This window comes from Ambystoma mexicanum, chromosome 14 (genome assembly GCF_040938575.1).
Source record: "Ambystoma mexicanum isolate Mex_15411 chromosome 14, UKY_AmexF1_1, whole genome shotgun sequence".
NCBI lineage: Eukaryota > Metazoa > Chordata > Amphibia > Caudata > Ambystomatidae > Ambystoma > Ambystoma mexicanum.
In genome coordinates this window covers 443251584-443277425 of record NC_090940.1, presented here as the reverse complement: position 1 = coordinate 443277425, position 25842 = coordinate 443251584, and the positions used below count along the sequence as shown (strand labels likewise).

The following is a 25842-nucleotide window of genomic DNA, read 5'->3' as shown; positions in this document are numbered from 1 at the left end:
CTAGAAGGCAGACCATACAGATGGGATACATTACTCACGGTAATCGTATTTCTGATGCTTGTATCTGCTTAGATTCACATGCTGTGCATAGGCCGACATCTAGTGGAAGCTGTGGAGTATTACAGTTTGTTTTTCGAAACTCGAAAATGGGCAAGGGCAAAGTAGATACAGAGAGCAGGAGATGGATGAAGATCAGGAGGTGAGAAGTTAAGGCCTCAAAGAAAGGGGAAAGGGAGGAAACATGCTGGAGAGGAAGACTAAAGATTGTAAAGTTTTTCAAAGGGTGGCCTGAAATGGCATTCTTGAAGTGGTAGAAGGGAGGCCAGTAAAAGAACTTGAATAAGGCGCAAAGAGCCATCCCAGGTTGGGAAGCTAATTTGATCAGGAGGGGAAATTGAAATTACCCTGGGGTCCAACTATCTATCTGCTTCCTGGAGCCCAACACCAGTCAGTTGACCTGGGGTGCGAGGTTGGGGGTGTTAGGCAGAAAACTGTGCAGTTCCCTCTGGGACCACTGCAAAAGATTTAAGACTAGAGGTGTTTGGCAGTAAACCCACTTGGTAGCAGTCTGTACCACATAGATTCACTTGGTAGCTGTGGCTGAGCAGTCAGACGTCCCTCAAGAAGAGTTAGGCAGTATACAGAGTATTCACAATAGGTCAAGAGACCACAATAGAACAAGTAAACACTGACCGGGGCTTGGTGTAAAAGAGATATAATTATTTATTTAAAAACCACATCTAGAAAAACACACAGGCACTAATAGTAAGCAATTCAAAAACACGGTCAATAAAAGATATACACTCCCTTAAAAGAATATTAGACAAGTCTTAAGTAAAGCCCCACTTATTTTCAGACAGCAGTGAGTGCTTAACGTAGATGGCACTCTAATAATTTGTTTTAAAAAAAGGGAGAGGAAAGCAGAGAATAAATTGAAACAGATCCCAACACTTTTTCACGAACACAACAAGAGGGGAAGGCAAAGTAACACCGTGAATTCAGAGTCAGTAGGCCGGATCCGCTTTAGAAGGATCGAAACGAAATGTGTCCAAGGTCACACGGTTGCAGTGCTCAAAAGTCTTGTAATGGTTCAAAAAGGAGTTGGACCAAAGAAAGGGACCAGTCAGAGGGTCAAGGCGGCCAGTCCAGTCCAGAAGGTTAAGGGGTTATTATTACCTTGTAGCAATCTTTAGAAAGGGAGGCCTGGCGGACACGGTACCTTAAAGTGGTGAGAATACTCCAGCGGGGGCAGTTGTTCCTGGCAGCGGATGCAAGTCGGTGCTTCGTCCGGTTCAGTGGTGAGTGGCTATCCGGCCGCCGGGATGCTTGGCACGTGCAGTTCGACCACAAACCGGTCTGGGGTGCGAAGAAAGAAGGTAAAACTGGTTTTGCCCACCAGTCAGGGGAAGAAGCCTCTCCAGCCGTGAGATCTTCTCTGTCGTCGGGAAGTGGTGAGTCGGTTCCGCAGGGCTCCACCGGTGGTGGCGTCATGGTAGGTCGGCTCAGCTTCTCCCTCGTCAGATTCTCAGGTCCTGTGGCGACTTCTGAAGTTCCAGTCCCCAAAGCCCTGCTTTTTATGCAGCATACCCCCATTCACTCAGCCTAGCTGTCAATCAAACATGCTAAGTGGTGAGCCGGCCGGCTCACCACTTGGGCCAATCACACAAGAGTGTGACTTGAGTTACCAAGGTAACTCAGTCCAGGGTGCCTAAACCCCCTCCCACACCCCCTGTGGTACCCAGACAGAGTGGCACCACTTTTGGAGGCTTCTGTGGAGAAGCCCGCCAAAAAGTGGAACAAAGGGCTCGACTTGGGTTGGAGTCACAGAAGAGAACACAAACGCCATTTTAGAATCGAGTCCTGGCAAAAAATACCAACCGGCGAATTAATATTAATTAAATAAACCGGCGGTATGTTCGAGGCTATGAGAATTAAATAATTAAAGTTGGTAGCCTCGAACAATGGGAAAATCCCATAGGAAAATATTTGTGGTCGAATATAAAAAGTAGTTTCCACTGCCACCAGCCAAACCTCAATCAGGGGGGACGGAGACATGCCCCCTCGACTAACAGACCCCGGGGCAATCGGTTTGTACTGGTTTCTGTTAATAATTTGGGACTAGTAAAGCCAATGGTGACTTTACATGCCCTGGGAGACAGTAGTCAGTCCCAGGGTATGGAGTCTATGGTGGGGCGTCCCTATGACACTGCACGGAGGGTGCTGTGTAACACACATAGAAAAAACACATGAGACCCTATGGAGTAAAGGACCCCATAGCCCATAAAACACATTACCAGTCAAAGGAACACCATAAATCATGTCCAAGAGTGGGAGAAAAAGAGTCTCACTCTTGGCAGGAGGAAAAAACAAACTCCAGAAATCCAGCAAAGCTGCTGGGGGACTCACTAGGTTATGAAATTCAGCCTAAAGAGAGAATTCTCCCTAACAGGGGGCACCTGGGAGAAGAGTCCAGAAGGACCAACATGTGACCTTAACATCGACTTCATCCTCAGCAAAGAAGCAAATGCGATACTACTTCCAAAGATTTAGGGTCTGTTTTGTTTCCCACAGAGGCACACCCAATTCAAGAGAGAGGTAACGACCAAGGACCACATCCAATGTATAAATCTGTTGGGAGGGAGGGGGGGGGGACAAAGTGTTAATTGTGTAGTTTAACCCTGTCCTATGAGGTTAAATCAAACCAAATCCTGACTTTGTATTACAAAAATAAAACTGATAGGCAACTTGTATTTGTCATGCGACAGGGCCTGCTTTCAGGCCCCGTCAAGGGAGGGAGGGGGGAGCCAGACACCTTCCCCAGTACAGTGCATGAGTGCAGGACCCCCTCCCAACACCTCCTTACCTGGTCTGATGTCGGCAGACTCGCTGCAAAAGATGGAAGAGGAGCAGGACTCTGGGACCATTGTCATGCACTCTATGCCGCAGTGAAAAGACAGAGGAGCCAGGCCACATCAGCTGGCCTTGTGCAGGTAGCAACAACATGCAGGTAACACTGGCTGCCAGAGGACAGCGGACGGAGCATCTTGGGAATGCAGCATTCACTGCAGTGTTTGCACTTTCTCTCGAGGTGCGGCGAGCACAATCACACTGGACACCGCTGGGAGAACAGCGCAAATCCAGCTGACAGTGTCAGCCGGAGCCAACTCAAGCAGGGAATGCGACTAGCCCACCAGAGAAACTGTTAATAAAAAGACTCCATAGAGGGCTTAAAGACAAAACCACAAAACCACAAACCCACCAGGGATATTTTTTATTATTAAAAAAGCCCAAGGCAGCCTGGACCCCACCAGGGTCCATGTTGGTAATGCAGAAAGGGTAGGGCATATCAGCCCTCATGAGCCCTTCCCATGACACATCCCCTCAGCCATGTAAGTGATTGGATACGGTAAGTGGTTAATACTGGGAGAGGTGGGGATTTTAAGTGAGTGTGTGAGTGGTCTAGTGTGGGTTAGTTGGGTGAGGACAGTAATGTGGAGGACGTTCGAGAGACTAGAAAAGTCGAGAGCAAAACGAGTGCAAAGGCTATTATAAGGAGGAATCTGTGGAGTGTTTGTATCTGAGAGTAGAAAGTGTGAGGAATAGAGGTAGAGTAGGAGTAGCAGAGTGGAGTGTTAGGAGTTGAGACAATAGGTAGCAGGAGTAGTGAATGAATGGAATAGGTAGTAGAGCGATAGTTGGTAGTAGAGGGAGATAGAGAGCTTTCGTGAGTAGAAGCATCAGTAGACTGACAGTAGTAGTAGGAGGAGGAAGGAAGGGTAGTAAAGGGGTAGTGATAATAACGATAATAATGAAGTAAGAATGGTAGTAGTGGGAGAGTAGGAAGAGTAACAGGATGTGGGAGCATAGGAGCAGCTAGTGGTATGAGTAGAGAGAGACAGAGAATAGCAAGAAGAATAGCAGGAGGCAAGAAGTAGAGTGAGAGGAAGGAGGGAAGAGACGATAACAGCAGAGGTAGCTTGAGGTAATACTGATAGTAAGAACAGGAAGAAGAGAAGATCAAAGGGTGGAGGTTGAAAGGTGGAGTGAGAGATTGGAGGGATAGTAACAAGGTGGGAGGAGAACAGCTTGAGGCCAGTGTAGAAAAGGATCGGGTAAGAACGCATGTAGAAACAGAGAGAGTGGTACAGCATGGAAGAAGGCACCACCCCCAACATCCCTTCAAAACTATGCAGGCTAGGAGAGGGAGAGTTCGAAGACTACTAAGTAGTCGGGTAGCCAACACCTTAGGGAAGCCACACTTAGCCCCAGCAAGAACAATAGACAGTAGGGGTCACCTGGCTGTAGTACTAATAGCCCCATTAGGTATGCCTGTATTAGAGAGGCAGGGACAAGGCCAGGGATGTTGAGGTAGGGAGGAACAGCCCTAGCGCCAACTTTCCTAAAGACCCAGCATACCCTTCGAGCCATTGGCATCTAAAGCCATTGCACCTGCTGTAAAGCTCGAATAAAAACCCTTGACACGTCTGCAAGTCTCCACTCCAGAGTGGTTATTTGCGGTGGCCCCACCATCGCAGTCTCCTCCTGGTTATCTCTCCTGGATTTCTTGCATTCTCACTTGCAGTGTTTCCTTTTACCTGCTCTTTACGTTTCCTTCCAATCTCTTCCTTGTACCTCATTTCCTTCTCCTCAATGGTGCTCTTGCTACCCCTTTGCGCCTAGAAACACCTGTGTACAGGCGCGTTATAAATGACTTATCATATGAAAACCCTTCTCTCTCCTCACTTTTGATCTTCTCTCTACCTCCCCACATCACACTACTAACCTCTGCTTCAATGCCTCCTTCATAATATCTTCCATCTACTCTGACAGCCTGGACTCTTTACGCCTCGTCCTCAGCCTTTCATGTGCCACACCTTATCAGTAAGACACCACCATATCTATCCTACTCTATCCAACTCCACAAGCCGCCTTGTAATATTAGCTCTGCTTCCTCGACTACTCTCGTGGCACCTCACTCTGTCTGCGCTTTCTCTCGCTTCCACTCTTGCTCCACTTGCATGGAATTCTCTTCCCCAGACACCTGGGAAACAGTCCACACAGATCTATTCAAAACCAAACTAAAAGCCTACATCCTGGCTTCTGTGTTATCTGCTTAACCTACCTCTCATCTGCCTTCTAGCTAATGTGTTTCCCTTGCCTCTGTCCCTCACTTTCTCTGCCTCTACTCTAGCACTTCATCATGGTCACAATCCTAACACAGCTGGCCATACCATCTACATGCAATTAAAAATGCCTAATGTTGGTTGTCCTTAATCTATGTATGTCCACCAATGTATTGTCCCCAGTAGCTGTTCCATTTACTCCTCTTCACAACCTGGTCAGAATGTCACTCAATGCTTCCTGTCAAGGCATTATGGTTATGTAAAGAGATCAGTCAATACTATGAAATGGGAGAGTATGAACCTGGGTGGTGTGATGAATCTAAGGTATTCTTTCTTTCTCCTCAAGGGGGAGCCTCACCCTTCAAGACTACGGATGTGAGCCTGCTCCACAAGAACCTCCCTAGGGGTCTGAGCATGTGGGAAGTTACTGGGAGAGACTACCCCTTAAGGGACAAGGACTCCCGTTCCTGCGAAGAACTCCCTAATCCACACAGCATAGTAGCATACATGAGGCTATCTGCAACGAAGCCTAATGTAACATATGCATATTTGGCTGAAGGTAATGCTGGAACCAACCAGCCCGGAGAAGGAAATGTGAAGGCGTTTATTTATTTTATTTATTGGGTATTTATAAAGCACCCATACACTGTGTTTCAAGGCGAAACAAGACAAGAGAGTAGGGGGAAAAAGGGAAGACAAAAACAAAATGATCTTACTAGGCCTTGTGACATTCGGATCGTGCAAGTGCAGTAAAGAGAAGTGCAGGGGGGTGTCGATCAGGGCGGCAGAGCCTGTGAGAAAGTGAGTGCCATGGGAACCCCGGTGAACAGGGCAAGGGTAAAGCAGAGGATGCAGGGGAAGGAGGGGGCACGTGCTAAGTGCGAGGTAAGGGGCTGGAAGGGCTACATGAAGCAAGACACAGACTCAAAGTTCAAACTAAATGTATTTATTAACTTAAATATCTGGATGGTGTAAGGCCTAACTTGGCCTATGCTAAGGTGGGATTTCACTACCTAAGGAAACTAAGGATAGTCCAAGTCAGTAAGTTCAACTCAAAAGTCTGTCTGTGTCCAAAACCTATACTTGCCCTCAAAACTAAGCTATACATATGTAAGGATGTCAGCAACAAATGAAATAGTGTTACTAAATATTTTCTGAGCTTCTCCCAGGTCTAGCCTTACTTTCCAGCGCCTCTTCCTCAAGTTCAAAGCAGTGTCAAAGAGCCTCACGGTTCCTTTCCCCAAGGCGATAATTCTTGCAGCTTGCCAATGTACAAACAGTTTTCCCCAAGGCGATAATTCTTGCAGCTTGCCAATGTACAAACAGTTGAAGTCTCTTAATTCTCACAACCAGTTCCAGGTCATCTTTGTAATCCTTCAGGTTCAGTAGATACAGATTGCTATCTTTCCCATTCACTTCAGCAATCTTTGTTATTAATGAAGATTCTTTATCTGGAATTTCCTTGACTTTTCCAGACAGGGTATTCTTGGTCTAGGCGCAGTTGTGGTACCGCATGGTCCACCCATTACAGGTCACACAACCGATAATGCTAGGTTTTTGCATAAACAGGTTTCTCTCTCATCATGCCTGGGCTTTAGTTTGTATTCACTCTAAATTATCCTTGCCAGTCTCTTGACTGCCACAGTGTGTTCTGCCACACAACTCACATCGTGGTGCTCACTCTCTTCCACCACCTCGTTTTCACAAACTTCATAAATGTTCATCACTTGCTTTTCACCTAATTCACAACGTTTCATTCTTTGCCTTTTTAAAATGTTCATTACGTGTGTTTCACACCTGTTTCCATTTCACCCATGGGTTTCTCAAAGCTTTCCTTCAGTTCGGTATTCAATAGTATTTGTAAATCGTTTCTTTACTTCGATATTCATTAGTACATACCTTGCAATAGCCCCAGGAGCGCCCCGGTCCAAGTGATCCCTCTATTTCACTCACTGGCTAATCCAGGCGGTCTCTCTCCCTCTTCTCGGCTCTGCGCACGCTTGTCTGTGGGTCTGCGAACAGCGTTCACCTGCTACGAATCCCACTGTGGGTTGCCAGTAGCTCCACATCTAGCTTGCGGATGCTGCCGGTGGCGCACAGCACCTGTGAGTCCTCTATACCCCACAGCTCTGGCTGTGGGAACCAGACAGAGAGGACTCTGTCAGCCTTGATCCTTGCATTACCCACTAAGGCTCCGCTGTCACAATTTCCTGGCAGCACACACTGGTGTCCGGGCCTCCAGGCAGGACCCTCCTCTGCAGCCTTCTTCTCTGCAGGACTTCAACCCTATCAGGCTTCCTTCTTCCTGCCCAGGCTTCTCTCCTGCTGGTCTCTTGTCACCCTGCAGTCGGCTCCATTTTTTATGCACCTGTAGCTCCTTAACAGGTTGCAGGTGCAAGCCCTAGTGTGCAATAGCCTGACTATAATTACTGGTGTTTTCTGGACAGGCCAGACTCTCACAATAGTTTCCAGTCCTCTTCCTCGTCTCAGTCCCAGAGTGGTGTAACTGCATGTTAATGTGTACAACTCCTAGTCGCTTCTTCCTCATCACAGTATTAGAGTGGTATGACTAAGGGGAAATTAAAGGAAGTGATTGGCAACAACCTATCAAGGTAGGGGGGGGTTAAGGTTTGCTCTCACAAGGGAAAGGGGATACCATGTCTCACCTGCAGACACCCTCTCCCCAATCCCCATGGATCCTCCACCCTGGTGATCATCCCTTGCATCTCCACCCCCAGGGTCAGGATCCAAAACTAATGGCCTTTCCCTTGCCACCTGAGAAGAGAATCCAAGGGCAGTAGGTGTGAAGATGCCCTCAGGTTTCTCACAGAAAGGAGAATGTCTCTTTAAGAGGAGACGCATACTTAACTGAGACGAGTGGATGAACATGGCGAAGCAGAGTATCCTATGCAGGGAAGCCCTTTGACGTGAGCACGCCTTGGAGAGGCGGAACGGAGATGAGCCGTGCAGCACACGGTTTTCCAAGAGCTACAGAATGCCAGAGTGAGATGCTGGAGGCTCTGCGTACCCAACAATGGAGGAGCCGTTGTGAAATAGGAAATGGGAGTCCTGTGTCAGGTGGTGGCAACACCACATCCATATCATGGTTGGCATTACGCCCGATGAAACATGCCAAGATCATCAGAGAAGGCAAGTGGGAGAGTGAACAGCTTCCCAATGTCAACCTCCGTATATGGTAGAAGGGAAACTGAGAACGGGAGCGCAACGAAACCAAGGAATAAGAAAATCAGTATCGAAGAGGATCACTGGAGCAGATGCCTTGGTCTGCAACGTTCCCCGACATACAGAGAGGTAACAGGCAGAACGGGAGAAGCGGGAGGCCACCAGGGCAGCAGAATTTGAGACGAGAAACTCGTTCCAGTACTCACCATGAGGTACATATGTGATGAATCTGATGATAGCCTCTACTCATGTGGCCCGGGTACGGCAGCTGCTACCTGATCCTAACCCTGGGGGCAGCTATGAGGGAGGACCACATGGGGAGGTGACACTCAGGGGGATAAAATGGCATCATTGAATGAAGGCACATACCCCCCTTTCCCTTTTAGCGATGTTCCCTCTGTATCCCAAGCTTTTATGGCTTATTGTCAAAGTTCCCTCCCACTGTCCACAAGACCTGATAAAGACCTCTTCCAGTATCATGTAGAAAGAAAACCTAAGAAAGCCCAACATTTCCATTTATATAAGAATACCGAGATGAGGAGGCTGAAGAAAGCAATGCAGATCCACGATGATGAGAACTACAGAACGCGCTCTAGTAGTTACGAGCGCTTGACAAGTGCTGGGAGATTTAAGAGATTTAAGAGGCGGAACCTGAATGAACTTCGTGAGTGCGACCTGGGGAAGCTGCGTTTGCATGAGGTCGATTGAGGGGCCACTGTGGGGGAAGTCCATGGAGCCAGCTGGCTCAAAGCAGAAGGAGGAAGGCTGCAGCAACTGCTCTGCCACACTGGAACCACACCAGATGAAGACGGCAAGTCTGGTCGGCGGCTGCAGGAACTGAAGAACAGCGTCTCAGCCACAGGAACACAGAGAGGCTCAACAGCCAAGCAGGAATCGCTAAAGGACGTGGAATCTGGCCAATGAGAACAGTGGACCCGTAAACTGAAGCTGGAGCACTGAGACGCTGCTCCATGTTTACCACAAGAGAACTGAAAAGTGCTGCAGAAAGCGAGAGAGAGAGAGAGAGAGAGAGACAGACAGACAGACAGACAGACAGACAGACACACACACCGGGGAGCTTCAGCAACGATTCTGAAGTATGCTAAATAATTGTGAATGGAATGAAAGAGAATCATTTTGGGAGGCAAAGCCTGAGAGAGGTCATGGGAGGAGAAGAAAGCCCCTCATCACATGAGCATGTGTAGAGCCATATTAGTTGCGAGTCTAGGAACCGCACCGAAGGGAGGCAAAAACAGAGAGAGGTCAGAGAAGAAAACCGTTGCCTTGTGACATTTTGCAAAACCATAACGGTTATAAGTCTGGGACCTGTACCCAAGGGAAGCAAAGCCTGAGAGAGGTGAAAGGGGAGAGAAAAAGAGCCCTTCACCTAGTGAACTTATGTGAAACCACAAGTCTGCAAGTGTGTGCAAAGTGTACCATGCTGAAAGCCCTGGTAGGAGAGTATACCAGGCCAGAGCTAAGGTTTGCAATCGTAGAAAATAGACCACCCAAAGTCGCCCTGGCACAGAAATACGCCAGGTAAACCCATGGCAGTGAATGAAGTGAAATTGAAATGGAAAAGAACCTGCAAGGGGAGTATACCAGGTATCCTTTATAGTTGGAACTTGCATCTAAAACTGTTTTGGAATACAAAGGGCCTCATTACACGGAAGGCGGTAATGGTTAAGGGCCACCGTTAATGGTAACGGTCGGTGACCGTTAACCATTACCGCCTTACTACGAGGTGCCTTAGCAGGTTGGTGCTTTAACGCCTGCTTTTTGCAGGCGTTAAAAACCAACCCGCTAAGGGACCTCGGAGCTAATTACGGCACCGCAAAATTGCAGTGCCGTAATTAGCGCCTTCCCCATTCCCATAGAGCCCCATGGGGCAGAAATGGGAATGGGGAAGGGCAATGGCGGAAGGGGGATTTACCGCCCCACCAACCTTGGAATGGGGCAGTAAATCCCCTTTCCGCCAAGGCGGTGCCGGTATTTTACCGGCATGAGCCATGGCGCTAATAGCGCCATGGCTCACCGCCTTCCGTGTAATGAGGCCCAAAGTGTTTTGTTATCAACCAAGAAATCTCCAAAGACTTTTTGTGCCTTTTGAAGTCGTGAGAAATCTCGAACAGCAATCTGGGGAAGGGAGCCATCTCCTGGCACTGTGAACCCTATCCATTGGGAGCTTTTGTGTTGGAGTACATTTAAATTTCTTTTCTAACTTGAACACTTGTACACCTTTCAATACTAGAGACATTACCTATTTGCACATTAGAGTTACTTTAGAATGTGAGGGCAAGGATAGGACTTCGGATAGAGGGCAGATTTCCGTTGGACATCTTAACATTAGACAGACACTTAGTTTTGGTGAGGTGGGGAAACACCTCTTAGAAGTAGGGACAGTGAGGCACTTTCCAACCCCTTATCATTTAATGCAAGTTTGTTACCACAAATATGACTTCTCTGTGTCTGCGTGTCATTCCTGGCTCCTCATACACATTATAAGCCTGTGTGATTGGAACTGTGTAAAGCTGATAAAGTGGAGGCTGAATAACCCTGTGTAGTAAGTCTATGAAGATTCTGAACAAAGACCAGATAAAGGAAGGACATTACTATCTGAGTACCAAGATGAAAAGAGGAGAAACTGTGGGATAACATCTTGTAATAAAGAAGGACAGACAAGATATCAAGTGAATAAGATAGTTGTAAAGAGAGAACTCAGCAGAGGGTAAATACCAAGTGGGGACAAACAACAGCCATGCTGAGAAAACCTGGATCAAGAGATCATGAGCGGTCTAAAACCTCCAACAAGAATGTGAGAAAGTATCAAAAGGAAACTTGTCACAGACACATCACTAAAGAGAGTACAAAATCAAAGACTGTTGTAGAAGAGCTACAAGAGTTAGTTCATGAGATAAACAGAGACTATTACAGAAGATTGTGCTAGACAAGCAGCACAAGAAATAGAGACTTTGCTGCAAAGAGACAGCCAGATATTGGCCCTCCAGGGGAATTAAGCCAATCTCCTGGACTTATGTAAGTTAGTTATCTTAGTGGTAGGGTCAGGTAGAAGTAGATTCGGACAGAGGACTTTTCTTTCTTTGGGACTTCCTGGTATCAGGTGGTTCTTTGGCCTGGTTTCCGCAGAAGCTGCTGAACCCCAACAGTGCCCCAAGAGTGTAACACCCTGAGCTAACTGAACAGCTAAGTGAGGTACACCCCCAAGGGAAAGGGGAAATGGAATAAAATAATAAACACCAGCCTTCAATTTTTTCCTTCTCAAATCTGCAAGGGAAAAAAGAAAAGCAAGAACACATCAGCCTTTGAAACCTCCTTACCTTTAACCTCTTGCTACATTCTTTATAGTGGGGGAACTCATCCTACCTGGTTCCCCTCTACACCTGGCCTAGAGGAGTATAAATCAATCTGAAATGAGTTTTCCTACTTAAAACTCTTTGTTCCAAAAGGAAACTGATTTTTCAAGTGGGAAGTTTCTAACTCTTAACAGGAACTTAGTAACTGGATGACTTCCTGTCAACTTAGAATGTCTAATCTCCAAACAAAGAAAAAATAAAGAATACATCAATTCTAGGCTCTTCTTTAAGAGTTCTAAAATCTGCACACCTCTCCAATAATGAGTCTTGCTTTTTTATTTATATTGTTCCTCAACTCTCCTGTGCTTTTGGCTCATGCAGGCGTTCTTTTGAAGGGGTCTGTATTTGAAAGGAGAGCTCTTTTCAGGCTGGCGTTCCTTCTATCTCCAAAAGCGCTTGCGTGAGACTGGAGTCACGATGTACACTGTTCAGGATAATAAGGCGCATGCGTGCGATCCGAGCTTCGTAGTGTCCTGCTCCAACGTTATGCGCATGCGTGCGATCGGAACTTCGTAGTGTCCTGCATCTAACGGTATGCGCATACGTAGAGCCAAAAAACCTGCGGTAGCACTCAAAGAAAAGAAATGTTTAGAGCATGCATAAGCAAATAGCGTTCTATTCCCTTTTTTTGGAAATCACGCTGCACTATGTTTTTGTTAAGAGCTTTAATCCTTCAGCTCAGTTCAATGTTAATCAACAAAGAATTGGAAGCCGCATTGCCACACAATTTTTCAAAGTAATGTTGAACCGCGGCATGAAGACTTCCCACAGCGACTGACCGCGAGGGAAGCTCTTCACATCTACCTTTGTGCAGTAGATGCGATATTCTACCCGACGGTCTCGCCTAACAACGTTCTGTTAAGCTAACTAACCAAGCTTCATAGAATACCGAGACTTTGAGATAATTTCTCCAGCACTACACAAATCACAGATTTTATGCTGACAGATTCCTCTCAATCTCATGCGCTCATTACAGTTTGTAAGCCTTACACAACAACTTTACTAAAGTTCCAACATTTATCCAAACAGTATTTAAAACTATTTTCACAGAGTATAAGTTAAGACTTAACCTCAGAACTTTACTAAGAAAGTAGATAAATAGTCACTTAGCTTTACTTCTGATTCTCCTCCACCGCAGTTCCTGGTAAATCTTCTTCACCACCAGACTTAATGTCCCATAAAAACCACAGTCAATGAATCCTAAGGCCCAGGAGAAGTCTTAAGGCCTTAAATCCTGGAGATTAACTAAAACAGGACCTCTCGGCTTGGCTTCTGACAATGAAAAGCAGTGTGGAACGTGCATTGTCTGCCTTTCAAACACCTCAACCAATAAAGGAGCTTGTTGCAGACCTCTACCTTGAGTTGTGAAGTTTTCAACACTCTGTATACTCTGTATAAATAATTTAAGGCCAGACCAACTAAAACACAGTACCTAAATAAAATATAATTATATTAAGATCCAGCAGAGCCTGACACTTGGCGACAGATGAGCACCTTTAGTTCCTTTCTAGCACAACTTTAGATAGGTAGGGAACTTTCAAAAAATAGGGAAAGATAGACCTTTTTGGTATAATTTGAATAAAAGTGAATCAAGATGTTATCAAAGAGTCCCGACTCCTTTTTTTGACCCACCACAGTGGTTAGAATTAAGTAAATCATATATGTGTCACCTTATATATATTTCACATGAATAGATTAGCAAGGACCATTTAAAATGTAGGGTTTATATAGTAAGCACTTTTATAAAGCCTAGAAGTGTTTAGAGCAATGGAGTATTACGCTTCACTGCAAAAATATAGAACTTCACTATGGCACTTATAAACAGATTGCATATTGAATTTGTTAGGTAGAGACACATAGCTTTTATCATTGTACAGTGAAAAGTCTATGCTTATATTCCACTGTATTTATATTTGAATTTAGGAATGTCTCTTTTAGCATGTTCCTTAGCTCTCAGCTCAAAGCAATGATTGAGAGGTCAGACAGAATAAACAATTTCAGCAAGTTGGACACGGCATAGATAAGTCCAGTTAGGTACAGGGTGATTTTTCATTATGCAAGGTAAATTAGGAAGAGTTTATAGGCAGTGACAGAAAGCAGCCTATTTGATACACTAGAAAAAAGCCTGTACGATAGCCTAGAAAAAAGTGATGTCCGGTTTTCTTATCAAGCTCGGTGCAACTTGCAGGGATATATTTCATAAGCAAATTAAAGCACGACGTTCACTGATGAGATAAAGGTCCCACTTGAAGTATATTTAAATCTCCTGAAATCTGATTAGGGGCCGGCTCAGAAAAACAATCAAGTAGTATTCTGGCAAAGAAATTGTATAGATAACAGAAGATCAAAGCATAGCGCTGAATAGCAGCGAGCCAGATGATGCATGGCAGCTACATTGGAATGGTTATGGAAGATATTATTTGGAAGCACCAAAGTGCTAAGTATTATCATTCACATTTTAAAAAGAGACAAAGAAGTAGCCTGCATTTTATTTGATTTTCCTGTAAACTCAATTAGAGCAGAGAATTAAATTAAGGAGTTTTAAAAAGAGGCACAGAAAGGGCCTACATTTTATTTTGATTATTATGTATACTTTGCTAGAACAAAAACACAGAAAACGGTTTGCCATTTTATTTTATTATCCTGTAAACTGAATTAGTGCAGATAATTAAGTCAAAGAGATTTATTTGCAGCATGGATTTAAGTTATATCCTGTGAGTTGAATTAGAATTGTTTGTGCACAAAGCACAAAGACTATTCTGTACCCGTAATCAAATGATATACAATAAGCAGGAATGTTTTAACATTAACTGAAGTACTTAGGAGTACAATTGTAAACAGCTATTTGAAATTTCCAAAAGCTAATGCATGATGAATTTTGAGTAAAGAATGGTTTAAAAAGGTGGAGATATCTTTTGACGTCGAATCATTCTGGATGCATTGTTTTATTGATTTATTGTGATGGTTAAAGAACACTTGCAAAAATGTTTTAAAAAATCCTTTACAAATATACACCAACTTGTTCTTCGTACAAACTTTAAGAAAAGACCAGGCTGATTCAAGAAGTACAATTATTTTTCTATTTTGTTCTCAATAAATGTGCAAATTAAAAAGTATCAGGAACACACTGTTTTAAAACACAGTTCCCATTCACAAAGATGGAAGGAATATTAAAGAAGAAAATCACAGATAAATTACTAATTCAATTTTTCTGTTATTTTAACAAACAGATTAGCAAAACTTTTACATTCAATCTTTGATGGACCTTTTTCAGAGAAAAGCTCACAGATAAGTCGGATAGGATGAATGGTCAAATAGAACCCCTCCTCCCTGATAATTAGGTAACTTTTGCTATATTTGCTCTTAAGAAACTTGCTTTCTCCGCGAGCAAGCGGTCAGAAGATCACCAGGGTTAAAATGTATGTCAGTAAGTTTATGTTTATTGAGTTTATATAGCGCTTTAATCCAAAGTGCTTTACAGTATAACAACGAGGTACAATAATGAAAGAAGCATATTTACAAACATGAAACAAACCAGTGATACATTATGCAGAACAATTTACTTGAAAGGAGGGGAAGAGAGGGGGGAGGTGAGGGGAAAGGAGGTAGGTAAGGAAGGTTTCAATGTCTTTTTTCTTTAAGGCCAGTGGGAGGGGAGGAAGGGGGGTAGGAGGGATGGGACGGGGGGCCTGGTGATCTCATAGGGCCCCTGGAGGTTTCAATGTCAGATTTGAGGTCAGCGGGAGGAGTGGGAAGGAGGGAAGGGAAGGGGGCAGGTTTTTTTGGGGGAGAACGGTCGGGAAGGGGGGAGTGGAGAAGAAGGGCTTTCAGAGAGGAGCGGAAGGATGAGTAGGTAGGGGAGGAACGGATAGAGAGAGGTAGGGACTTCCAGTGAAGGGGGGGCAAGAGTTGAAAGGAGCGGAAGCAGGAGGAGGCACATGGGACTGGGGGAACAGTGAGTAGGTAGAGATCAGCTGAGCGGAGAGGGCGGGAAGGAGAGTAAAATGAAAGAAGGGAAGAGAGATAATGGGGGGGTCCAGATCATGGAGAGATTTGTAGACAAGACAGAGGAATTGAAATTACAGTTGTGAGAGGAAGGGATGCCAGCCGAGTTGAGAGAGTGAGGTAGAAATAGAGTCTCTAGGGCCAAGAAGACACAGTATGGATAGAGGAGAGGTAGATGGATTCTAGGGGAGTCAGGTGAGAGATAGGGAGTCCGAAGAGGAGAGAGGAGCAGTAGAAGAGGCGGGAGAAAATAAGGGAGGAGATTAAGTGTTTTGAAGCGTGAAAGTTAATATGCTTTTCTGCATTTTAGGTTTCAAATTTTAGTTTTGTTGTCCTCTACTTTTGCATACTAAGTACATACTTTGGAAAACGTTTTGGCAATATAATTTAAATTCAAAATTAAAATGTCAATACAACTACCTACAACATGACCAAACATACATAACATTAGGACACTTCAGCTTGACATGAAAGATTTACCACTTACCTCACCAAGAAGTATCCCAAACGCCATACAATAAAAATCCCCAGATAAACAAGGGACGCAATCAGGATAGCTACAGAAAGTTAAAAAAAAAATCCATTACTATGGCTTCGATAAAAACACTGCTAAATATTTTTATTTTACTCAAATAAAATATTCATGGTAGTAATTATTATTGCAGAGACAAACTTGTTTCCAACAGTGGGAAAGATGGTCATATCGGCGAAGTGGAGGAATTGCGAGGTGCCGCACATCAACCTGTGGTAGGCTAAGCTATAGTCAGTGCTGGTAATCGAAAGTCTGGCAGCTGACCTGAGGGGCGGAGGAATTTACAAGCAAATGGAAGTTGATCATGACGTTCCTTGCATCAGAATTTGTATCTACCACATGTCCTCAGACTCAGAGCGACTGACTTGTTTGACATATCAGAACCAGGCAGGGGGAATTCTGCAAACAGATAGCAAGGATTGATAAATGGCAGGGTCTGACCTGGAATAGTCAGATGGTGACAAGATACGAGCGGTTTGATTCGTCTGGGCACTCCCTGTGCTTCACCAGTGTTGCTAGACTGAGTTTGTGGTGTGGAAGGGGCAATAGGGTGGGGATGTGGGGGGGGTTCTACAGTGGTGTTGTATTGCACTATTTTTTACTTTGTTTTTGATACTGACATTGGGACGTGCAATGCTATGTTTTGCTTTGTTACTGTAACTTGAAACTAATAAAATACTTTTGACAAAGAAAACTTAAAGTAGTAACAAGAGTTACTGTGTGACATTACTGTGTGGCATAGGAGCTACCAATTCATAACCGAGTTATATTGTCAAAATGATTTGCTACTTTTTTCATAGCTTTTGACATCACAGATTGTGACAATGGTATGCATGACAAACATTGCTTATCTGGTGCTTTTAAAGTCACGTGTAATGGGGGTGGATGTTACAAAATACACAAAATGTAGGGATGTTTCAACACCTTTATTTACTTTCAAAGGGAAAAGGTTGGAAGAAGGCTTGACTGAAAATGGACCAACTCAAACAGGGATATTCAAGACATAAGTGGGATGAAGGAGGAATGATAAGGTCATTTATCTTATCCTAATCTTCTTTACAAGCTCTATGGGCATGCACACCCAGAGGAGCATCCCTTCAGGTCCCTCACAGTGTCAGAGGAGATTTGGTGCCCCTACACATGTGTTTGATTTGGCCCGTGGCAAATGATTACTATGTCAAGCAGTCTTCTAGGACTATGTAGCCTTGATGATCTCCTACAGGGGCAAGACCTGTTCCATCACTCCTCTTGCCCTGCCCGAAGGGTGTCTCAATGTTTTACAGAGGCAAGACCTCTAGTTTCCCCTCTTGAACAAGGAGTGCTTTATTCTTTAGATCCAAGTTTCCACTATGACTCTAGGTTCTGTGTAGAATTGTTCCCACCTACCTATGTAAAATTCAGGCTGCAGTAATTATAGCAACTCAGCCAATGCATTATCGAAGTGACCCAGGTGGCTTTGCAGCTTCTACCAGTATCTGGGCTACAGGACCAGCAGGATACTTTCAAGGTTCTCCTTCTTAGGGTGTGGCTCCCACCAGGTTTTCCACCTAAGCCTGTCCTCTAAGCGTAGTCTGCTTTAGAGTGTGGCTTCCTTAGCTTAGTCTCTACCTGTCGGAGCAGGTGGCTGCAAGGGCACCTGCATGCAGCAATCCTAGCATGGCGCTACGGTAGCAACGGTGCCGGTAGCAATACCGGCACAGTTGTTGCCTTACCGCCATACTTCTAATGAGGCCCTATGTCATTTTAGGAATAGTCAGTGGTGTCATGGTGGCCAAGAGACCCAGCATCTTTGCAGAAAATGCTGAAGGGAAATGTGCTTGCTTACAGGCAGCATCTTTGTACAGACCCTATTTGTCTGCTTCCCTTGTTGATGTGTATTTTTCACCTGGCTCTGCTCTGCAATCCAGAATGGGGCTTGTGCACCTGAAGTGCATTTGTTGCAATGACCTACTCTGAGTGTGTTTCCATGGTCTGGGCTCAGCACTTCCTACAATTTCCCCTCTGTACATGAACATTTACAAAAGTTTTTCAGGGGGCGATTATTTCTGGGTATCTTCCCAAGAAACCTGCTTGCTTACTGTATGGCAGTATAGAGTAACCTGGCTTATTTCTCTAGCACTACATGTCCTTCTGCGTGGCATTAGAGCTCTTTCTATGTAAGTGTAATTGTGGCACATCCAACGAGGTGCCCAAGGATGGACTGGGTGAGCACTGAGGCATCTGCAAAATACCACCTCCAGGGGTTGCATCTTGTAAAATGTGGCTTTCCGTGGCGCCAGAGCTCCTCAGACCCTCCCATCTCTGGGCTTTCCGAATGTGACTTCTTCACAAACCTCCTCTCCTTTTGCCTGCTCATTTCCTCTAGTGACTTTGGACCTAGATTACTGACATGCTTCAATAAATCTCAATTGGACTGAAACTGCTTCTCTGTTCAACCCAGAATACCTGAAGGCAGAGGCTCAAGAAACAGCGCATAATCCATTGATTATTTTATTCTGCGCTAAACAATTTTAAGGGGCTTGGCCTGTGATCAGGCAGAATTTCTGCTTGTAAGATAATATTGGAAGGTCTCTACAGTCCACACTGTAGTCAAGCAGTCCAGTTGTATGATGGCATAGTTTTCCCCATGAGGAAAATGTTCCAGGCTGATATATAGGTTGGGGTGCTTCTGACCTGGGTTCCCAGTCCCACTTTGGAAGCATCAGTTTGCAATATGAATAGTTGGGTTAAGTATAGCATGATGAATAGAGGGTGACTAAAAAAGTTGTTTCGATTGTAAAGCTTCTATTTTTTTACTGACTCCAGATCAATCGGGAAGGATGGTCTGATCTGGGCTTATTGGTAAGGGGATCTGAAATTCTCCATCATTTCAGAATTAACCTCCTGTAATACTCAACCAGGCCAAAAAAGGCTTGCCGCTCCTTTATATTGGTTAGCCAAGGCACCTTTTGGACTGAAGCAACTTTTTCTGTTCAAATTGTATTAGCCATTTCCAATGCAAAATCCCAGGTATTTTACAGTGGACCTGGCAAGAAGAAACTTCAATGTATTATCTCAGTTAATCCTGCCCTTCGTTAGGCCAGACCAGCCAAATATCGAATATGTATATGCTCTTAGCAGGATGTTGTCATCTATATATTGTGACAAGGTCACACGAGAGATGCTAGGGGATGATGAAGAGGATACCCTGGAGACTTGGACTACCGTCCACTCTGAAATGCTGGCCCCACAGGTGCACATGCAAGATACCACAGGAACCACATCTTATCCCTAGACATGTTGGTCACATATCAGATGGTGTTCCCAGACCCGCACTTAGGAACAGAAATGATAATCTAAGTCTAGATAGAAGCCTGCTGACTTCTGGGAATCCTGCCTGCAGGTCAGTGATCTTGGCAGCTCTATGAGCTGCATGTTGTCATACATGTAGCAGTTGGAACCAGGTTCACAAACGCAGCTTGTGGGAGATGCCAGGAACCTATCCCACAGCATATCCAAGGAGTGTTCACTAGTCCCGGATAGAGCTCCTACTACCATTGGAATTCTACATAAGACCAGAACATGATTCCATCGAGTCAGAAGGCTAGCAATGCCCAACTTCAAGATGGCAGATTTCCACTATGTAGCTTTGAGGCACGAAGCATGGGATGGACCTCGACACAAGCCATCTCACATGGGGAAATGATAGTACTCCCAAGTATGCCCCAATCAACAAGACCACAGCTGAATCACATACAGCTCAGCAGCCACACATCTCACTCGAGACCAGTTACAAGCCTGGTTGGAGAATAAAAAGAGTCAACCAGAGAGGAAGCAGTGTTATTAATAGTCAGTGGAAGGTGAGCAGAGAGAGAGGCGAAGAGAGCGGTCAAATCAGAGATCAAGTTGAGGAGGATGGGGACAAAGAACACAGAGGTCTGAGGGTAGGAATGGTAAAGAAATCAGACAGAATGAAAGGAGAGCGAGAGGGACAGGAGAGAAACATGGAAAAACGAAGAAGAAGGCGTAGGAGGAACATCAGATTATCACTACAAAGAGCTCCTGGTTGGGACCCTCTTCTGCCCAGGAGGGCTCGATAATCAAACAAAACTAGGTGAACAGGGTCACTCCTACCAATCCACTTGATCCCACTGGTCTACTTCATAAAATATGCGAGACAGCCTTTTCCTGATTTCACAAATGATTTTTTAGTCAAAGAAAAAAAGACAGTTGTCTTCCTTTTAAGCACAACACAGAAGAACCCATTTGATACAAAAATACAGACACAATTGATATTGTAACAAACACTCCAAGAAAGTTGGCTTGGATTTCAATACATATGCTCTAAACAATACATTTCCTACTGTCATGTCAAAGCGCAACAGGGGTCATAACAAAGACATTGAGACAATACAAAGTATTATATTGCATAATCATGAACAGTGTGAGTTCTTGGGCAGTGTAACTTGAGAATAAGGAGTCTACACAATGGTGTTTCGGCCCCGTTGGGCTATGGTATGGGCCATTCCTGTGTGGGCCTTCATCAGGGCAGGTTGACTGGGACAACTGAGTGTCCTATGTGTGCACTGCCTAAAAGAGTAGATATGGCAGTATGAGTGATTGGGTACGTGGAATAGGTAGGAAGAGTGTCATATTGCATATTTATCGACATTCAATGTGTTATTGTATCTTACCGTGTCTGAAAAATGACTCGGCACAGATTGACAAAGAGTGGTCAGCCTGAATGACTTCGGTATCCACTGGGGGACATTAAAGGTGCGAGGAGTAGTCCATTCTGTAAGAAAGGACTTGCATCAGAGACAAGGTGCAGTGTTTAAAGTACCGGGCACATGAATATGCAATGTCTCAGATCCAGTTATATGCTTGATGCTTACCTGTGCAGCCGTGGCATAAGCGTTAGTCTGGTCTCACAGTTGGATATACTTGTGGCCTGTGAAGAAGCGGGCGAGAATCAGGCTAATATATGGCAGGTATAGCCATAGTTGGGTTTTGCGGCTTATACTATATATAGCTACAAAAAAGTATTTTTACCTTGTGCCAAAGGAATGTTGGTTTTAGGTGCAGTCGCCTCTGAGACTAAGGTTGGATGGCGCCGTGCAAGAACTGCTTGCTGGCGATCAGTGCAGTATCTCGCAGAACGAGCCGAGCGAGGTCCTGGTCTGTTTGAAGCTGCAGGGAGCGATAGGGGAGAAAGAACCCTTAAAGTCGTGCATGGGATGTGTACTAACTCTACATCAGACCGCGCAAAGCAGTCCTGTAGTGAAGCGATTACCTGTTTGGGCGTAATTAATCCAAGTAGGGCAGCCGGGAGACAACTCTCGAAAAATGGACGCCGTCACCATGGCTACCATCATTTAAATACTGGAGTCCATTATGTCACTGTCCATGGGACAGCTTGACCATCTAACTAGTACAGGCATAATGTGGAGCACTATATGTCAATACAATTAATTATGGTGCATGTACGCACCGACTCTCGAATAGTAAAATGATTAAACCGTGTTGTTTGGAGGGGTTGCCATAGCAACGGCCAGGTCATGATCCGTGCATCGCTTCTCTCTAAGCTGCTTATCTAGATTTTATTGCCTCATTCCCTCGTTCGCATGGTGCACCCATAAGATGCAACCTGATTTGTATAATGTCATCCCTTCCGCCGTCTCGCAGGGTGAATTAAACATGCTGTAAAAATTGAGATTTTGCACAGGACAGTATGTTTCTAAGCTGGTGGGCCACCTGAGGATGTAGATCGGGTGCCTCAAAACTAAAAAAACTAGCATTCTGGGGCAGATGTTGCAAAATGCCAAAGTCACCCAGTCAAGTAGCACAAACATAGTATCGGACAAAAATATGGATACCGGCACAGCGATAATGCATGTGTCAGGGAATAAACCAGTGGTATCGACAACACAAATAGGTCAGTTTGACAATAAAGAACATATGCATAATAACGTGTATATATGTGTGTGTATGTATGTATGTATATATATATATATATATATATACACACATATACACACACACATATATATATATATGCAAATCCCAATAACAAATGTTCACATATACATTATTGCGCTTCCATGTGAAGCAAATATCAGTTAGTGGGGCGAGATATCTGCTATTTTTCGTTACAAATATTGATAATCTCATACAGAGAGTACAAGTGCATGTCATCCTAGTGTGCTAGCGAGAACAGTATTTATTCTCGGACACTGTTGGTAAGATTTCATAAACTGTAGGATTACTTTTACTGTGCCTTTCAGGGGAATACCATACCAAAGAGTGTGTTAAACTATGTGGCTGCATGTAGGCAGGCCCCTGCTGATAGTGTGTGTGAAGGAGCCAAAGCCATCATTAAGTCACCTGTGGGGTGTCACATGAAGGATTTCCACTCTACTGAAACGTTAAGGCCCTCCTTTACAGTGTTCAACTTGTGGACCCACCTTTGTTCTAGTTGAATGAGTGTCCTGTTAATGCCGCTACACCTCACTGTGGGTTTTAGTTTTTGCAAAACAAACCATTTGATGTCCATGTCGCTAAGCTGTTTCAGAACAAAAGGGTCTACTAGTGGTTTGTCCGGCATCTGTTTCTGATGCATGAACAATGCTTGGAGAGCCTCATCTTGATGGCCCCTATGCTCTTCCCTACGTAGAGTAGCCCACAGGGGCATTCAATTTTGTAGATCACTAATTTGCTGTTGCAATTAGTGTGATCTCGTAGGGTCCACTTGATGTCCTTGTATTCGAAGACTTGTTTCTGTGCTGTGAAGTTGCAGGCTAAGCATTGCCTGCACTTGTAGTGGCCCTGTACTGGAGGTTGATTCCACAGTGTGCTGATGGGTGTTGAAGGTTCTACAAACGTGTGAACTAGTGGCTCCTTTAGGTTCTTGTTCTTCTTGAAGGCAAAAAGGTTTTTTGTCTAGCGTTCCGGGAGACTTCTGGATCAGGTCACTTAGGGGACTGAATGTTGTCACGCACACAATGCGGTTTAGGTCGCTCTTGGTTCTGGTTTCAAGGCACAAATCCCTGCTGGTGTTGGCTGCTCTTTTTGGCATCCTTAATGGCTCTGCATGGATACCCTCTACTGGACAACCTCTTCTGTAGTTCCCAGGCATGCGACTGGAATTTTCCAGCTTCAGTACAGTTTATCCTAAGGTGCAAAAATTGGCCGTAGGGTAAGTTGTACTTAAGTCCATCGGGATGGTAGCTGTTGAAGTGAAGCAGACTGTTCCTGTCTGTTGGTTTTCTGTATAACTCTGTCAGTAGGCGGTCACCCGACCTGTACATTTGGAGATCCAAGAAGTTGATGCTATTGTGATCCCACTGTATCGTGAGGTTGATGTGTTGGTTGCGTTGGTTTAAAAAATGGTAGTAGATCCACTGAGGTTCCTTTCCAGATCAGGAAGATGTCGTCTATATAACGCGTCCAGGATGTAATATTGCCACGGTATGGGTTATCGATTGAGTAGATGTTGTTGGTTTCGTATTTGGCCATGTATAAATTGGCGACGTCTGGGGCAAAGTGGCCCGCATGCTGACCCCTTTTGTCTGCTTATATATCTGGCTCTTAAAGAGGAAAACGTTCTTTGACATCGATAGTCAGACGCATTCAAGAATGAAATTCATCGGCATTGAGTGGGTGTCCTCTCTCTGTTCCTGGAACATCTTAAGAGCCTCGAGGCCTTCCTGCTGTGTTATGGAGGTATAAAGTGCCTCGGCGTCCATTGTAACCAGTATAAGATCATCTTGCATCTCGATTCCGTCGAGTATGAGGATGGTGCTGGTGGTGTCCTTAAGATAAGATGGCATTTGATTGACGAATGGTCTTAAGAACCAGTCAGTGTATAAAGATAGAGGTTCGAGTAGAGAATCGCATGCGTAGACAATAGGTCTCCCAGGAGGTCTAGTGGCGTTTTTGTGCACCTTAAGCAGGATGTAGAATGCCGGTATCCGTGGGTGCAGTTTGTTCAGAAATATAATAATAATAATAATAATAATAATAATTTGGCATTTATATAGCGCTACGAACCCTCAGGTATCTGATCGCTGCTTATTATTACCCACGGTGTGTGGTGATCGACCTCAGAAGGATGAAACGCTGAGTTTGGCGCTGCCGGGATTCGAACCTGCATTCGCTGGCTCTGCACTGATGTCAAAGCGAGCGCTCTACTCGCTGTGCCACTTGACCGGCGTTCGTCCTCGCATATCCACCCTTCTTCAGAGGCATGTTGAGTTAGACTCTTGATCTCCTCCTGTAGATGTTTGGTGGGGTCGTGGTTCAAGATCTTATATGCTTGGTGGTCTCTGAGCAGATGTAGACATCATCATAGTCTGTGACGTCCATTAAGACGATGCCACCACCTTTATCTGCCGGCTTGATGATGGTAGATTTGTCTCCTTGCAGTGACCTTAGTGCATTTCTTTATTCTGTTTCTAGCTTCTCGGGGTAGTAATTATTTGTTTTCGAAGCCAGCCATCACTGTTCTCATGTCCAATTTCTCAAAGGTCTCCATCTCGCGCGGGATAGTGTGTGGAGGAGGGCAGAATGTGGATTTCGGTTTCAGGCCGGTGATGTTCTCTCGGTCGCGTGGTCTGTCTTGGACTGTGGAGGAATCTGTAGTCCGTTGTTCAGGAAGAAGTGTTTCAACCGCATATTTCTAAAAAATCTTCTCAGTTCTAGCTCTGTGTCAAAAGGTTTAGCTCTCGTTGCAGGTACAAAGGATAAGCCTTTTTCTAGGAGTCTCTGTTCCGCCAGTGTTACTAGGTGTTTGGATAAATTGAAGATGGGTATCTGGTCGCTTGTCCATGGTTCGAGTACCACTGGCGGGTTCTCATCTGGGGTCTTGATAGTGCAGATCTCCTTTTCGGGTGTCCCCGCTGTCCGCTGCTGTGAAAAAAAGGGTGCTGTGGAGGTGGTCCCGATGTTCCTGCTAGGTTAGGGTCACTCCCGCTGCCGGAAGATGTGCCTGAGAAGGTGACTCCTCTATTCCTTCTGTTATATCCTTGCCCCGGTTGTATATCTGTGTAGTATGTGGGGCAAAGATATGGGTAGGTATTTTCTTCGGTGTAGTTCTGAAGGTCTTTTTTGAACCTCTGTACCTTCCTGTCGATGGTAATATTCTTGAACTTCTCAAACTCGATTTCTAGTTTCTCAAGCTTGTCTTTAGCTTCTTGTATTGTTTGGTCTTCTAAGAATTTTTTCTCAAGATCTTGTAGTTCAGCGCCTTGCTTCTTGCATTCTTCATCAGCGGTGTCAATCACCAGAATCAACCAATCTTGGCTAATTTTGTTACCCACACCGCTGACGTTTTGGGTATTTTGGTAAATTTGGGGTTATCCGTGAAAACCCGGGTTTCTATCAAGAAACACTGGCATCTAGTGAAGCATCCCGGAACGCTAGACAAAAAACCTTGTTTTGCCTTCAAGAAGAACAAGAACCTAAAGGAGTCACTAGTTCACACGTTTGTACAACCTTCATCACCCATCAACACACTGTGGAATCTACCTCCAGTACAGGGCCACTACAAGTGCGGACAATGCTTAGCCTGCAACTTCACAGCACAGAAACAAGACTTTGAATACAAGAACATCAAGTGGACCCTACGAGATCACACTAATTGCACCAG

The 25842-nt window shown here is 44.8% G+C and overlaps 1 protein-coding gene across 1 annotated transcript in view; it reads right to left on the bottom strand.

The window, feature by feature from the left end:
• The window catches only part of HGSNAT (heparan-alpha-glucosaminide N-acetyltransferase), a 2225524-nt gene that overhangs the window by 1634556 nt on the left and 565126 nt on the right, over positions 1-25842 (bottom strand). The window contains exon 5 of the mRNA XM_069637664.1: positions 16173-16242. Coding sequence (XP_069493765.1) covers positions 16173-16242 — 70 coding nt within the window. The remainder of the gene's footprint in view (positions 1-16172; positions 16243-25842) is intronic.